General features: G+C 46.6%; 1 protein-coding gene and 1 long non-coding RNA gene across 9 annotated transcripts in view; one reads left to right on the forward strand and one right to left on the reverse strand.

Annotated features, from left to right (window-relative positions):
- The window catches only part of TBC1D2 (TBC1 domain family member 2), a gene marked incomplete at its 3' end in the record, with an annotated part of 41437 nt that extends 29563 nt beyond the window's left edge, over window positions 1–11874 (reverse strand). For 4 of the 6 annotated variants that reach the window (XM_082403882.1, XM_082403875.1, XM_082403876.1 and 1 more), the window contains exons 1-3: window positions 11488–11874; window positions 7954–8095; window positions 5439–5586 (exon numbers count right to left, since the gene is read on the reverse strand). In XM_082403882.1, coding sequence (XP_082260008.1) covers window positions 5439–5586; window positions 7954–8095; window positions 11488–11862 — 665 coding nt within the window. In that variant the 5' untranslated portion in view covers window positions 11863–11874. The remainder of the gene's footprint in view (window positions 1–5438; window positions 5587–7953; window positions 8096–11487) is intronic. The other 2 variants (XM_082403878.1, XM_082403879.1) reach the window with 2 other exon arrangements.
- A 284-nt stretch (window positions 11875–12158) lies between these two features.
- Window positions 12159–17327, forward strand: part of LOC309634291 — a 47522-nt gene continuing 42353 nt past the window's right edge. For 2 of the 3 annotated variants that reach the window (XR_014247928.1, XR_014247929.1), the window contains exons 1-2: window positions 12159–12268; window positions 15751–17324. This is a non-coding gene — a long non-coding RNA (uncharacterized lncRNA). The other variant, XR_014247930.1, reaches the window with a different exon arrangement.

Below are 17327 nucleotides of genomic sequence, written 5' to 3' on the forward strand. Positions count from 1 at the left end.
TGACTTGATCAGTCTGCCTGACTGCAGGCACCCTGCAGGAGGCAACCCATCTGAACCTCTCCCATCACCCTTACCCTTCTCCTTTCCATTTTTCATCATGGATATCACCTTCCATATGCAGTATTCCTTGTAAACAATACAAGCTTGACTCCTCTGCCTCCAACCCCACTGCTGGAACATAAGCTCCATGAGGGCAGGGGCATTTGTCTGCTTTGTTCACTGAAATGGATTTGCCAAACTAACTTTCCCGAAACCTTCACCTGGTCTTATAACTACCTGGCTTAAAAATCACCAGTGGCTCCCTACTTTGCTGAGAAAAGTTCCAAACACCTCCTGGCCTCTTGCTCCCCTTGCTTTCTTTCCCTGCTCAGACCTGTTCTCTCTGTAGCCTTCACTGATCACCTCACAGCCTCCAAGGAGCTTATTGCACTTCATGCATGGGTCACTCTTTGACCAAGTACTTGTCTAGACTGAGTAGTGGTGTCTTTTCTTCAAAAACTGGGCACTAACCTACCTGCATGCCTACTGGCACCTGGCACTGGGTCACATGTGCCCAGAGTACAGACTCAATACATGTTTGTTTTGCAGGAAGGAACTAGGTAGCACCAAAGGCTGGCCTGGCACCACAGACCACAGAGAAGTTCATGAGTTGGATGAAGAGGCAGTTCAATTGAGTTTATCTTCCCTTTGCAAAGGTATAAAAGTAGACATATTCCAAAACTAATAACAAGGAAGAAAAAATGACTAAAGAGTTCACTAGGTCAGTGTTTTTCAAACTGCAGGATGTGAGCCATTGGTAGACTGTAAAATCAGTTTAGTATCACGACCAGCATTTTAAAAAAATGGAATGGAAAATATCAGAATGTGCCCCACTTACAAAGGATTAAAATTTTGTGAATTACATATATGTGTATTGAGCCATATAATAAGATGTATTTCTTACTGGTCAACAGTTTGAAAAACACTGCAGGAGGAGGTCAATTACCTAAAGGGCAGCAATAGCGTGGCCAGAAAACAAAAGGATGAAAAAGTCTGTAGACTTGTGATGGAGTCCTGGCTTTGCTCTATCATCCCTCCGTGTGATGTATACGTCTAGCAATATGGTAGACAAAATACTCTGAAAAACCCTTGTTCCACAAGCACCTAGATGCTAAATAAATGCAAAACATATTTCAAAAATATTTAGCTGAATTCTCAGAAAAGGAAGGGAAAATCCCTAGGGACTAAACACAAAAAAGGAGTTGAAACTCAAGTGGGAAGTAAAGAGGAAGATGAATATATAGATTAAATTACTTTTCAGCAAATATTTACCCCTTCCCCTCCACCTCCACAGGAGCAGAGTACGGCCCCCTCCTCCTTTTGATTTTGGGCACAGCCATGTGACTTGCTTTGGCCAAAGGGATGTTGGCAGATATAATGTAAATATAGGCTTAAAATGTGCTTGCACGTAGGGCTTGCCCTCTTGAAGAACATGCCTCATAGCTGCTGGTCCATGGAACGTGAGAAATATGTGGAGGAAACCTACATCTTATCAACAGCTTGGAGCCAAGACCAGGTGAACCTAGCCTGTATCACGTGAACCCAGATGTGCAGGAAATGAATGTTTATTATTACATGACACTGAATTTTGAAGTGTTTGTTTGCAGCATTATTATTATGAAAGTTGGCTAGGACATGAGTTTGTCCAGGGATCAACTGCTTTTTTTAAATTTGAGATATAATTGACATGTAACATTATATTAGTTTCAAGTGTACAACATATTGATTTAATACATATACTTATTGCAAAAGGATCACCACAGTAAGTCTAGCTAACACCTATCACCACACATAGTTACATTTATTTTTTCTTGTGATCAGAAATAAACTGTTGATACCAGAAACCTAGAGCCTTGGTTGCAAAGGAGGAAAGAAAACAAGGTTTTGGACCCATGCAAAGTATGAAGTTAAAACTGAAATTCTTACATAAAGCTGAGATTCATGAAGGTCCACGCCCTCTGTGAAGTTAGAAAAAGAAGCCTGCTGGCAAAATTAATATAAGGAGAGTCTAGGTGAAGGCTCTGGGTGTTCAAAACATTACCTTTGTGTGGGTTTGGTTATTAGGATAATATTGGCCTTATAGAATGAATTGGGAAATGCTCTTTCCTCTTTTTTTGGGGGGGGGTGGTGGTAAAGTTTGTGAAGAGTTGGTATTAATTCTTCTTTAATGTTTGGTAGACTTCACCAGTGAAGTTATCCAGTCCTAGGTTTTTGTGTGTGTGCATGTGTGTGTGTAGGTGGGGTGGGGTGTAAGTTTTTGATAACTAATTCAATCTCTTTACTTGCTACAGGTCTATTTAGATTTTCTATTTCTTCTTGAGTCAGTTTCAGTAATTCGTCTTTCTAGGAATTTGTCCATTTCATCTAAGTTATCTAATTTATTAGCGTAGAATTGTTCATGGTATTCCCTTATAAACCTTTTTATTTCTGTAAAATTGGTAGTAATGTCCCCTCTCTTGTTCCTGACTTCAGTCATTTGAGTCTGCTTTCTTTTCCTGGTCTTTCTAGATAAATGTTTGTCAACTTTGTTAATCTTTTCAAAGAACTATCATTTGATCTTAAGCTTGTTTTTAAAACAAAATGCAGTTTTTTGGTATAGTTGGGTCCCGAATAGGAAAAGAGTGAGATTGTACTTTAATGGAGAGTACAGATGACTGATGGAAGGTAAAATTAATCAATTAAACTTAGAACAGAGAAGAAATTAGAACTCAGCACTCCTAACACCTGACCTTGAATAAGGAGCCCTGACTCCTTGGGCTAGTCATTTCCTCTTCTTAGTTCTTACTTTACCCATCTAAAAATAAAAGGGTGGTGGTCATATTAATATGAATGATGACCATGAGAGGCACTATTTACTGAGTATCACTCTGTGCTGGGTCTTGTGCTGAGCCCCATTACATGGATCTCACACACCATAAGCCACATGATTTGGCAAGGATCCTGGGGCACATCCCTATAGCCAGGGGCACTGGCTGGGTGGGGTGACCATCATTGCTGCCCATACTTCCCCTTGTCCAGGGGCTGCAGCCTCCCCAATATGTCCAGGGCCTCACAAGCAGTCAGTCCTGGGGTGTGGGAAGGCATAGAAACCCCAACTTCAGGGCAGCAAAGATCATTATAAGCCCTAGCACACGTCCCCTCTGAGGATGGGCAGCTCACTAACTACTGTCACAGCCCAGGTGGCCATTACCCAGCCAAACTACTGTGCTTGGAAGAGGCATCTCCATTTCATAAACGTATTGACTTTGCTTGGAGCAGTTCATGGATCATTTTCTGTGTAGGTTTAGCTCTAGGTCTTAAAGGCGTGGCCAGCATGGGAGTAGTGGTCATAAGGACTTGTTCTGGAAAGACAGATAACCTTGGGCAGGACATTTATCCTCTCTGAGCCTGGATTTTCCCATCTGCAATGGGATGAGGAACATATCCACAACAAACAATGACTGGGCCCTTGCATGGGCCAGGTCTAAGATAAACCCTAGGAATTCAACTAATCTAATCTTCACCCACATGCATTTAACTCTTTTACTCCTCACAACAGCCCAATGAAGTAAGCACTATTATAACCTCCACTGCACAGTGAGAACTTTGATTTGGAAAGGATAGGTAACCAAAGCCACAGAACGAGCAAATGGTGGGGCTGAGCAATAGACCTGGATGTCTAATCCATGGTCTGAGAACTTAACCATTAGATACCACTTCACAGGTTTGTCCAGACATCTTGCTGAGAGTGTAAGGCACCTAGCACAGTGTCCTTCCTCGAGTATGACCTGGGCTCATGGCAGACCCAAGAGCAAGCACCAAATTCCGCCAGGGAAAGGGGGTGCATGAGACATAGGGCAACCCTGGTCTTTCCGGGGCTGTCAGCAAGCCAGGGCACTTGCAAAACCGTCTCACATTTTCTGTGGGTTATGACACGTAACTGACTGATCCTCGAAAACTTCCTTTCTCGGTCTCTGCAGGTTCTCGGTTCTGCTTCTGTTGTTGGGTGGCCATCATTAGGCACGAACCTGGCTTAATCTTGGTGAGACCACCCTGGACACACACTGGCTGGGTGGCTGGGCTTCTCAGGTCCCCTCTCCCACAGCAGGCTCCCCATGTACCCAGTCCCCTCCAGCTCCTCCCAAGGGAAGATCCCCTGCAGGGCGCCGCCATCCTTGTCCTCTCATCCTGGGGGGCTCAACCACGTCCCATACCCCCCAAGTCTCTCTCTCCGGCTCAGATCTCTCTCCTGAGTTCTAGGCCTTTCCATCCAAATGTCTGTGGGGTAGTTCCATCTCTAGCCAGTAGACCCTAAAGGACACTCATCATATTTTCCCTAAAACCTGTTTCTCTCCTGAGAACGGCATCACTCTCCTGCTAGTTACCCAAGCAAATTCAAACACTGAAGTCAACAGAGAGAAATGCTATGCTTGAGTCACACAGAGGCGGGGTCTCTAATCTAAGTCCAGGGAACAATCTATTCTGCTTTCTAAGAGTTCCCAGTTTGTCTGAAGTCCACACAGAAAATAAGCACCCAAACAGGATCAGTGTTAGGTACAGTCTGAATTCCCAAAAGCTTCCATCCCTTCAATTAGAGCAACAATAATAGCAGCAGAATAATATTTAAGTGCTTACTGATCCCCAAGCACAGTTCTAAAGCAGTTTACATGTATTAACCCATTTATAACGCCTCCCCCCCCCCCCCCCCCCCCCCCCCCCCCGCCCCACCGCAAACACACACACACTAATCTTGTAAGGCAAATACTGTTGTATTTACATGTACGAATAATTTAAGTGAAGCACAGAGAAATCAAACAACTTGCCAAGGGTGGAACAGCCCATGACTGGTGGAGCCAGGATACAAACGCAGGCAGTTTGGCCCCAAAGCTCAGGCCATAGTGCTATCTTCTTATGAACTATTTAAAACAAAGCCTGCCAGTGGGAAATATAAATTTCCACACATTATATATCACACATTATTAGATGAAAAAGAAGCTAAGATGTAATCGACGTACAGTAAATTACACATGTGAGAAGTGAATAATCTGATGCATTTGACATATGTAGACATTTGTGAAGCCATCACTCCATTACATTGAATATGATCTCAATTATGCATATATGTATATAGAAAATGTGAAGAAAGTGATGCTAAGAACGCTTGTCTGGGTGAAAGGACTATGGGTAATTTTAAATTTATATCTTTCTAGATGTTTCTAACTTGCTACAAAGAAGGTGTACGACTTTAAAAATCAGAACAAATGTAGTATTTTAAAGTAATGATGTAATGAATTGAAAATAAAGCCCCTAACCCCGAACCCAAGTCCACCTCCCTGCAGGGGAGTCACACCAGATCACTGTAAGCTCCAAAGAAGGTGCTGCCTGCAGCCTGGCAGGCCCCTGAGCTCCACTGCACTTACTGTATTTCAGTTCCCAGGTGCTTGAGGGAGATATTCTGAAGGGCCAAGGGCATAGCAGGGGCCGGCTGCAAGGCAGCTGCCATGCCCACAAGCCCAGGAGGCGTTTTCACGGGACACAGGAACTCCTCTAGCTCCGCCTCCTCTTGCTCTGGGGAACAAAGAAAAGGAAAATCATCCATGCTGGGGTCGGGTCACTGCACTTAGAAAGACTAGACAGGGTGGAGACTGGAGAGGTGGGGCAGCCGTCTCCAGACAGCTAATCCAGGGCCTGCCAGCTTGCTCAGGGCTCCAGGAATGTCTTTCTGGGGAAGGTTTCGCAGGGGCCCTGGGTCCAGGAGGGTGTGGCTTGCTGCGGGACGAGAAGGGCTTCAGAGGAGAAGCCTACACCGCGGCTTCCTGTGTCTCCCCGCAGCGTCCTCAGGAGACTGGCGCCTGGTCATTATGGCAACCATGCCCACAGCAGGGGCTGGCCCAGAAGAGGCCCGCTGAGTGTGCTGAACCAAAGCCATTCTTCTGATAACCTGGTTCTTCTGATTTCAGGACACTCAGGAATTCTGTCTTCGGGAGGGTTTCTTGTTGCTTCTAGACTGAGGCGGAGCCGGCAACTGTGTCAGCTCAGGCTGCAGTTTCCCGCACAGCCAGGGCTGTTGGCTCTCCCGCAGATGGGAGTGGAGGGTGAGTAGAAGTGCAGAAGCAAAAGCAAACAAACCCTTCCCCAAAGAAAGCCCTTACAAGCATAAAACACCTAGAAGGTTCTCTGGGAAAATTACAGATGAGTATCATAAACCATAAAAAGGAGCATTTACTATGACAGTTAACAGTGTGCAGGTACACATATAATAACTGTATTATCAGGACAGTTCCCACACATTGAACACTCACTATGTACCCGGCATTCTGCTCAGGGCTTTACATTCCTTTCCTCATTAATGATAAAATTCAATGTATTCGCTCACACATTCACTCAACAAATATCCAATGTGCCTGGCAGGGTACCAGATACTTGGGACGCAGGTGACAAAGACATGGCCCCCACCCTTGAGGGCTAGGGGGCAGAGACTGACAAGGACGCTGTGATTAGAACACAAGGTAACCATCCGCAAAAAGTGTTGAGGGCTCACAGAGAGTCCAGCAGGCAAAGTCCCGGAAGGGTTCCAAGAGGAGGCTGGCAAAAGGAGGAGGTGGCAGTGGAGCTTGGCCATAGAGAGTAAGCAGGAATTCGCCAGGCAGAGAAGAGGGGGCAGGGACGCCTCTGGTGCTGCTGAAGTGCACAGCACGAGGCGGGCACTGGGGGAGCAGGCAGAGATGAGACGAGGAAGGATGAGGCCTGGGTCTGGTGCTAAAAAGCTGGGACTGGGCCTGGGACATAGAGGGCGGCCACGGAAGCGGGGTGGGGCTCAGGCGCTCATTTGAGAAAGCTCGCTCAGGCTGCAGTGAAGAGGTTGGGTCTGAGGTGGCAGGCTGGGACATGGGGACACTGGAGGGGAGACTACTGTGGTTTTCTAGCTAAGAGTTGAGGCCTGACCCAAGGCAATAGCAGTGAGGGCCTAGATCTGACGTGTAGGCCAGAGGGTAGACATGGCCAGCCCAGGTGACTGGACCGGCTATCTGAGATCCAGGAAGGGGCAACTAGGTAAATGAAGCCCATTTACTGAGGGAAGGAAAAGTGGGGAGAAGGGTAAGGGCAGATGAGCTCAGTCTGTAAAGCATCCGGGTAGCAGGGTCTAGGAGGTGCCCAGCCGCAGGTCCTGCCCTTGCCCATTGGGCTTCCCTGTCAACTGAGGGTGAGGCATGTTAGACACACTGCAGCTCGGTGGGTGGTCTGTCTCAACTGTGAAACCTGCTGGTCACAGTGCTGGCTGCAGCATGGGGGTAGGAGGGTATGAGCTCCCGGACTCCTCCATGCTGGGATGTTTTAGGATTTGGGATCATGTGGGCCACCTGGAGGGGGTGAAGCTTCTGCCCACGGCAACACTGGGGATAAGATCACGGATCTACCCAACTCACAGCACAAAAGCATTTATGTAAGAAGCAACAACAATAACTGCATTTTCTCATTAACCTTCCTCACAGCAACTCTGTGAAAGTTTCATTTCTTGAGATCTTCCCGTAATTGTCATCATCGTAAAAGCAACTGACATCTACTGAGCTCTGACAATGTGCAGGCATTGTTCCAACCCTTTAAGGTGTAAGGATTCATTTAATCCTCATAATAACCCTAAGGAGTAGGTATTCTTTATAAACCTCATTTTACAGGAAAGGAAACTGAAGCTCAGAAAGGTTAAGCAACTTGCCTAAGACTGCACAGGATTAGGATCTGAGCCCAGCCAGCCTGGCCTCAGAGCCCATATTCTTGCCCTTGATGCTATACTGTTGCCCTAGCTCATCCTGAGTCACATCCCTGGCTCTCTGCTTCTTTAGCAGAGGGGTCCTCCCACTCACTCCCAAAAGGAGGGTAAAGGCTTGGTCACCAAGAGCCCTGGGTGTGTGGGCAGGAGGCAAGCCCGTTGGGTACCTAGCTTGAGGCGCAGGGCGGGCCCATTCCCAGCCAGGGCAGCGTCAGGGACGGCGGGAGGTGCAGGCGGGCTGTTGTGGAACTCCCAGCGCTTCATCTGCAGCTGCTGCAGCCAGTATAGCATCGCTTGCTTGGTGGCGGCCTGAGAAGCACAAGGGTTAGTTGGCAAGGCCCTGTGCCCGCATGGTGGCACTGGGTGTAGGATGCGGGAAGGTCATGGGAGGCTTGGCAACTCTCTCCTTCCCAGAAAAAAAAAAATTGTCACTGCGGGTGACACCTCTGAAACACCACATGCTTCTTGGCAACAGAAGACAATCGGGCTCTGATCTCCCACTCAGAGGTTCCTTAACCTTTCTGGGCCTCAGTTTTCTCATCTGTCCTACGGTGATGATAACACTCATTTCAGGGTGGTTATGGGGGTGATATGAAGTAAGGAAGGTAAAGTGTCCAGCATAGTTCCTGACATGCAGTAGGTGCTCAAAATGTGCTCACTGGATAAAAGAATTTGGAGGTGTTAAGAGAGAGGGAGAGAGCTTTGAAATTCTGACCTGGCTGGGGCCCTAGTAGCATCATTACCTCCCTGTGTGACATCTCAGTGTCCTAGCTGACTTTGTGGAATGGGGAGAATCTCTCCTGTTTTGGGGATGATGTGATTGGGGACTGGAAAGCCATGTGCACACAACATTGTGGCACCCTCCAGGCGGCCCACGTGAGGTATGGTTGATGCTGGTCATTAGTCTCCCAGCACTGGATGGTCCACATACCTACTCTCACTTCCATTATGTTGCCGGATCCTCCACTGGGGAGGCAGGGCGGGAGTGATCGGCCCCTTCCATAGATGGAGAAACTAAGGCTTTGAGGTCGCCCAGGCAGGTGGTGGCAGAGCTGGTCCCAGAACCCGGGTCTCCCACTTCTAGACCAGAGATTTGTTTTAATTTACAGCCAGGAGATCGTGACTTACATAGAGAAAGCCTAGGATCGGTTGGGCTGCAGAAGCTGGGCAGCTCGCTGGGAGTGGATGGTGAGCCTCACAGAGCTGCCCACAATCAAGGCCATGCGAGAACATCAGCAGGCAACCAGGGCAAGCCCCCTTCTCAAGAGGACCACGGTGAGGTGTGCACAAGGCTAGGGGGCTCCCTGAAAGAGGCCCTCGGCCTGTCATGGAGGTATCAAATCAGATAAAATGATGCCCACCATTCTTCTCTTTCTATATACTTTCCCTGAGAGACCTCAGCCCCTCCCAGGGCTTCACCATGACCTTGTGCTGACAAGCTCCCGCCCATACCCGAAAAGCCCATTTTATTAATTCATTGGACAGGTGTATGTTGAGCATCTGGTATACGTGTCAGGGACTGTGGAAGGCACTGGTGAGCCCACACACACGGCCCTATCCTCTTGGAACTTAAGAGTCTATTGAGGGGGACATATAACTATATACCCTGTGGTTTCCTCATCCTGGGTTCCCTCCTGTCAGTGACTGCCCCAACCAGGCAGTCAGCCAGTTACACAAGCCACCCCTGACCCCTCCCTCACATCCTTAGCAACCCCCATTTGTCTCTCTCCCCACTGCTACAGCTCTAGCTCGGCCGTCATTCTCTCCTGACCACTTCCTGATGGACTCCTGAAACACAGCCTGGCCTTCTCCTAACTTGTTCTCTACCCAAAAGCCAGACTGACCTTTCTCGACATTCTAATCTCACAGTGCTTCCTTGCTTAAGGCTCTGACAATTTCCCACAGCCCATAAGACAAAATCCAAGCTCCCTGGCCTCACAAATGCCCTGCCCCTGGGCCTCTGCTCTTCCACTCCATCTTGTGGGCCCCTCTATACCCAAGGCTCCTGGGATTTGCCTGGACATTCCAGACTGTACCATGTTTTCCTATGTTTACTCATGCGGCTCTCTTGGCCTGGAATATCCTTCTCCCTCTGTCTGCTTGTAGAAAACCGATTTTCTCTTTCAAGCGTCAAGGTGTGGTTGCCCCCTTCCCACCCCACCCCCACTCTGGCCCATGAGGCCCTCTCTGGAGAGCCCCACCTACTCAGTGGAACAGACCCTTCCTGTCACGGCACCTTTCTGGAATAGACTTATCATACTGTCCTTACAGAACATTTTACTGCGCATGCCAGTCTCCCTGTCGGTCTCTCACAAGACCTTAAGTGGTTTGAGCCCCAGGGGGCAGGTCTGATTCTGCGCCACACCCCAGTGCCTAGCACAGTGCCAGGCACACACACGGATCAATGGAATAGTAAAAGGCACATTAGCGACCCTGTAGACAGCATTCAATGTGTGGGAGCAGACACATGACCCATAAGCCATGTCACCCTAAAATGCCTGCCCTCCTGGCCTGGAATTTCTAATTTGCATTATTTTTGCTGATCCCCCCCACCCGCCAGCCTGGTCACTAGCCTGGCCCAGACAGTAAAGTGGAACTAAAGCTGTGGGCTATATCCAGGGGGCTCAAGAGATGCCCGGTTGGCTGGAAGTAGGGGTGGAGGTGTGGGAAGACAGGGTAGGGGGCCAGGGAGGAGGCAGTCTTCTGGCACACTCTCCTCTGATGATTGTGAATTCTAGAACTCTTAGCCCACACCTGTCTTTCCAGTTAAGTTCTAGGGCACTTCCTCTTGACATGACATGAACTTTCTGACCTCGGTTCTATCACTATGTGTGTTCATTCAACAAATATTTATTGAGGACCCACTAGGTGCCAGGCTGTATTCTAGGCACTGAGATTAATTCAGGAACTTGTAGGTGCCTGTGATGTGCCAGGTGCTTACACATCCTGTTATAAATCTCACAAACTATCTAGGTACTAAGAGGTTAACTTGCCCAGAGTCACACAGCTAGTAAGTAGCTGATGTAGAATTTGAATCCAAGCCTGTCTGATTTCAAAGCACATGGCCTTTGCACTGCTTCAGGCTTTCTCAGTTAAATATGATAATAAAACAAAACCTACTGATGAGAAAACAGATTTAGACGTGCATCAATGAACAATCTAGGTTGATCAGTGAAACCTAAGTATTTATCTCCCAATCTCTGCCAACGTTTTCTCAGCATTCACTCCCTTTGGCCACAACATCAAGAAAAGTAATTCAGGATCCGGGCCTTGAGAGAGGATGGCAAAGCTCATATCTTGACTATACTTCAGCCCCAAGTAAGAAAGTTAAGGTAACAGCATTGTTAGCCACACCTAAAAGTAAAAGTTTTGACACAGTACTGAGAAGTAGAAAAGCTATGGGATTCCAAGTGTGGGCTATACCACTTTTTAGTTGTGTGACCTCGGACCAGTCACTTCATCTCTTTGTGACTCAGTTTCTTGATCCGTAATATGGGTCTATCATCCCGGGTTTTGTTGCGGGAACCCAATGAGGAAGTGGGTGTGAATGTGCTTTGGAAAGTACAAAACCCTGGGCACCCAGGGTTCACTGGGCTGATCAGGGTCGGTGATGATCGTAAGTGTACTGTGACCACCCACCTGCGCCCTGCTGTGCCCTGGGATCTCATCCCAGCTGAAAAGGAAAAAACTGCTCCATTTACCTTCAAGGTAATAATCCGGCTGGGAGTCTTGATTTCGAAAGTCCCCTCCTCGGCGTCCGCCTTGCAGTCAAAGACTGCACTGGAGAGGTCGATACTGTCCAAGGGATTTGCATCCTGCGCGGTCCGCGAATAATACAGGTGGCATTTCCTCTCGTCGTAGAAGAACCAGCGGGATTTCCAGCCCCGGATGGGCCCTTTGCCGCCAAACTTACTTAAATATCCACAGAGTTTCTTGGGGGCCGTCTCCAGGGGCCGGGCGCAGCCTTCCGACTCCTTGGGAGACAACACGTCGGGGTCCCTGGCCAAGTCGGCAGGCTCTTCGGACCCGGGTACGGGGGAACTAGACTCCGCGGGTTTCTCCTGGGTGCTCTCCATTGCCGAGGGACTGGAGGTCGGCGGCCCAACTCCCGTCAAATCTCGGAAACTCAGGTGACACCTTCCAAGAGGGAGGTTTCCGGACAGGGGCGGAGCCAGTGGTGACCTGCCCCAGGAGACAACGGAGGGACCCGGCTGGCTGCGGTGTGTGCGCCTCCTTGATGGAAAGCCTAGTAGGGGCTGCTGGCTACGCCCATCCGAACCTCTCTGCAGCCAGGGCACGCCCCCTGCCGGCTCCTCCCACTCCGCCTTCTTCCGGCTTTTCCTCCGTGCCTATCCGCCATCTTTACTGGGGGCACCTTCGGGCGTGAGGCGGTCCTCAGGTTGAAGGCGTGGTGACCCTGAGCTAGGTTAACCGGCGAAAGGGAAGCTGGAAGAGACGTCCGTCCCCGACTACGCTGCTCTGGTAACTCGCGTAATGATGTGGATGGGTGGTCTCTTCTCGCGCCTTATGGGCCTCCCGCCTTTTTTCCCCAGGTGCCGCTCGGGTCACCGTCGGACGGCGGACCGCGCGGCCATTAGTTGAAAGGGACGCCCGGCTCGGTGACGCCACTTCCGGCGCCGCTCAAAGCGCGCGTGGCTCGTGGGCGCTGCCAGGGGCTTATTATCCGCGGGGCTAATTTAGCACCCCCGTGAATGAGCTCTGACGGCGGCGGCTTCTGCTCGCTCGGTCCGACCTCCCGCTCGCCTCCTTCCCTGGCTGCTCGCGTTATATGGGGTGCCCGGGCCCGGCTGCTGCCTTTCTGGAATCCAGTGCCTGGACGGAGTTGGGCTCAGTAAATTGGGTAAATAAACAAATATGTATCTAGGCCCTGACAAGCTCGGTCAACTTAATGCCTCATTCTACCTCTTGTCCTTAAGTTTCTCCCCTTCCCTTTTGTCTTAGGCGCATCCCTCTACTTGGGCTGTGGAGCCCGTTTCCTTCCACCTCTTTAGGGGCATCACGGTTCTCCTCCAGCCCTTTCTTATCTTCGCTCCCTTTAGCTTCTCCCCCTCTGCAGTCCTTAAAATTCTCATTGTTGGGGGGCAAATTATGCTCAGAGACTGAGATTGTCTTTGCCAGTAATTTATTTAACACCGGTTAACTGCAGGAATTATCATTTATAATAGTATTTCACAAGTCAGTAGCATACAGGATAATAATGTCTTTTAACAAGCTAATAAATAACATCCTCCAAACTGTAACAGGGCCACAAGGCTAAAACTTATGGATGGTTTCTAAGCGAAATGTTTACTGTCTTCTCCCTCTGTTCCTGGGAACTAAAACTTACATTCTTGTTACTGTGCATTCATTGTTCCTGATTAACGTGGGCGGGCCTTCTTGCCGTGTTTGCTTGTTGCTCTTAACCGTAGCCCCAAGACTTTCCTTTAAATACACCTGCTTTCTCCCCAGAAGGCAGGACGGTAGTTTTCAGGACATTAGTCTGCTACCCTTCTCATCTGCTGGCAATCAGTAAATTTCTCTTTCCTTTATCCTCAAAACCTTGTCCTTGTTATTCTCATTTGGCATCAGGATTAGGACCGAATTTTTGGTAACAAAATTGGCTGAGCCAGCCAGGAGGCACGTCGGCGCCCCTGTGGTGTGCATCCCGCTCTCGACCTCCCACCTAACGCTGTCGGAGCAGAGAGGGGTGCCCTGGGTTGGGCTTGGAGCCCTTGCCTGTGGGAGTGCTGCCTCCTGGGGAGAGAGTGAGGGGCTGTCCCAGCGGCTGGAGCCCCATCTTACTCCCGTCCCTCTCCTTGAAGAGGACGTGGTCTCCTGTAGCTTGAACCTTCTTTGAGGAAGAGTTGCCACACCTTGGCCATTTGGGGAAGTGCCTCCCGCCCCCCGCCCCTTGGTTCCACACTTTTGGGGAAGGTTGTGAATCTTCCAGCCTGTTAGGAGGCATTTGTGGCGCCGTTGGTGTGGAAGTCATGGTTGAGTGGGACCAGGGAACCCAGCGAAGTCGTTCCCTTTTGTTCTCTTTTGAGTTTTGAAAGGTTCCTGTTTGTTTAGTTGGCCTTCGTTTTGATATATTTTGGGTTGGTTCCTTTGTTGTTGTTCTTTCGTCATTTGTCTGCTTTTAAACATGGGAGGTGCCGTTTTAATTCCATCTGAAAGTCCTTTGGGAAGAATTCTGGCCGAATGGCCAACTTATAGCTATAAGCCTTTGTCTAAAAGGAAAATGGGAAATGAGAGCTCTTTTCCATCTTGTAGTTGTTCCCTAGGGTGTATTTTACACAACTGGGGGATTTTTAGTATGCTCCTAGTAAGAGAAAGTTAAATGATGAGAATTCATTGAAGGTCTAGATCATTTTTTAATAAGATAAAACACTGGACACAGACAGCTAGACAAGTCTGAGTTTGCCTACTTTTGTCTTCTTATGAGAGAAAAACTAAAGATGTTTGGGTTTATTAGATACACATCTTTTACCACATCAAAGAAAAATTATGCTGTGGAAAAAAATGTATATTTTTAGAGGTTATGGAATATGTTCTTAAGTTTGCCAGTCAGGAAATACTGGTATGACAAACAGTTCATAATTGCTTGCTTCTTGGTTTTCATTTTAAGGGTTAAAAATTGTAATATATGTGCAATTAAAAACTACTAGAAATAATAAGGGAAACATTTCAGTATGTAAATAAAGTAGGATACATGTTGTCGGTAAGAGAAGGTGAGAAGAATGGAGATATTTTTGTTAAGGGAAAAGAGTAATTTTGTCCTGAAGCTAGTTATTTCTAAATGAGGGGGAAAGAGAGGAGGACAAACTTATACGGATATAGGAAGTGATGGAACGGTTGTGGGAAAGGAACCTTGAGAAGAGAGTTTTATGCGTGGTCAAAACTGGCTAAGATTAGATTGAATTTAATTAAGTAGATGAATTTGTTATTAAAAGTGAGCTGGTACAAGGCTGGATTTTGGTTTACTCTCTGTCAAGAGAATAGTTTTTCCTGGAATGTTGAGCTGCTTTTGATAACAAACTAAGTTTCTTCACTTTTTAAGTGATCTTTAGTGATCTATTGTAATGTTCTTTATTTGACTCTGAAATCTTTTATTGTTACTTTTGTTAAAATAAGTATTGTTTCATAGTGACTTATGATCCTATTTGACCAGGTGTTTTAAAACTTTTTGATATTTTTGACAAACTTCCCAAGGATCAAATTCTAAATGAAGTTCTTTTAGCCTCTAACTAACTTTGGGATGTTTCAATGGGCCCCTGAGTTATCTCAGAGAGAAATTTTAAATTAATTTGAATTATTTTGTATGTTAAATTACATTGGAAACATTGTCAGGTGAGTGGTGATAAACCTTTTTACGTTATATTGTATGAGTAAATCTTATTAAAATAAATGTTCTAGAAATTAGATGAAGTTCCTAAAATTTGGATGTATCCTGGTATTGTTATCAGTCATAATTCTAGTTATTATCTTAAAATGTACGTCATAACACTCAGTTAAGCTTCTTTGTCAACTGCATTGTAATCAGATCTTTAACCGTCACCTTTATGTTTTTTGTCATTCATAGACAGTTATTATTTCACTCTGATGCTTTGCAAAACTGCTTCATCTTTAAGATGAATCATAGAAAGGACTTTTTGACAAGTACAGCTTTCTGATAACTTTCAGATCATACTGCTGAATTGGGTAGAAATTACAATTCTAATGGAAACCCTGATGGTTTCATAAACTGTTAGCAAAAGGATTAGTTACATAGGCTGAGTGAACTGATGAATATGGTTGTAATTTTTTGGTTTTTATCTGAAATATTACTGGCTTTTAATCTGTGTTTTTCAGATGTAAAGAAACCTTTCCCCTTAAGCTAATTATGATTTATAACAACTTGGTAAATTATACCCTTGTAAGTAGAATTGAAGCATTTATCTTTGCTTTCTATCTGATCCCTCCAGAGCTTGGAAACTCTTGGGTTCCCAGAAGTCTTGTCAGATGAATGAGGAAAATCACCTCCTGTCAGGTGCAGGAATCTCAAGATATTCTGGAGACCTGGAGAAGAGAGGAATTTACCCAAATCTATAGATATCACAGGCAGAATCTGAAGGCAAGCCATTAGCATGGCTTTCCTAGCCTTGAGGGGCCTTTTAAAAGTTCGATCTGGGATTCCTAATGAAAAGTTCCAGTGCAGCCAGTTTAAGAGAGCCTATATGAGCAATTACACTTATGCAAATAATCAGGCCAAGTTTATGGAAACCAGGCTTATTTTGAACAAATTAGTCTTAACACGTTATTATTATTTTTTATAAGATACTTAAATATATATATTTATTTATTTATTTATTTGGCTCTGTGCTGGGTCTTAGTTGCGGCACGCAGAATCTTCGTTGCTGCATGTGCGATCTTTAGTTGAGGCGCGTGGGATCTTTTAGTTGCGGCATGCGAGATCTTTTTAGTTGCAGCATGTGGACTCTTAGTTGCAGCATGCGGGATCTAGTTCCCTGACCAGGGATTGAACCTGGGCCCCCTGCATTGGGAGCGTGGAGTCTTAACCACTGGACCACGAGGGAAGTCCCTTTAACACATTATTGACTGGAGATGTATTAATACATCTTTTGTTACCCGAATGTTATTGACCGGAGACTTATCAATATGTTTTTAGGGAGTGATACAATTAATATCACCGTGTGAAGTTGTTAAAGCTTAAAATTGATCAAGGGTTGGGACTTCCCTGGTGGTGCAGTGGCTAAGAATCTGCCTGCCAATGCAGGGGACACAGGTTTGAGCCCTGGTCCAGGAAGATCCCACATGCTGCGGAACAAGTAAGCCTGTGCACCGCAACTACTGAGCCTGCGCTCTAGAGCCTGCGAGCCACAATTACTGAGCCCACGTGCCACAGCTCCTGAGCCTGCGTGCCACAAATACTGAAGCCCGTGCGCCTAGAGCCTGTGCTCCACAACAAGAGAAGCCACTGCAGTGAGAAGCCTGTGCACTGCAATGAAGAGTAGCTCCCACTCGCTGCAACTAGAGAAAGCCCGTGCACAGCAACGAAGACCCAACACAGCCAAATAAATAAATAAATTAATTAATTAATTAAAAAAAATAAAAATAAAATTGATCAAGGGTTCATTATACAACTTATGATTGTTGTTATCGTTCACATTTTGCTCCATTAGGTTTTTGTTCCAACCTTGTGTATATTATAAACGCAAGCTTATTACTGTAAAATTTTCAAAAATGATGCATCACGAGATTTTGGGTGAAGAAGAATTTTTTGATGAATTTTATGCAGATATTTTCTCTGATTGTCTGAGCGACATATATACTAGTATCCTGGAAAGTGATAGTTCTTCAGAATGTAGTTCTGATTCAGACGATGTGAATGTTAGACCAACAAAAAGACAAAAAACCTTAGTGATTGATTCTGATACAGAAAGTGAAAATGAAACTCACAGTGGTGGAGAATGCTCCTTTGCTTCTACAGAAGAGTGGATTGAAGACAGCATTTGACAGAAATTAGAAGACTTTACAGGTG

Source organism: Balaenoptera borealis, assembly GCF_965194805.1.
Source record: "Balaenoptera borealis genome assembly, chromosome: 8".
In the NCBI taxonomy this organism is placed as follows: Eukaryota; Metazoa; Chordata; class Mammalia; order Artiodactyla; family Balaenopteridae; genus Balaenoptera; species Balaenoptera borealis.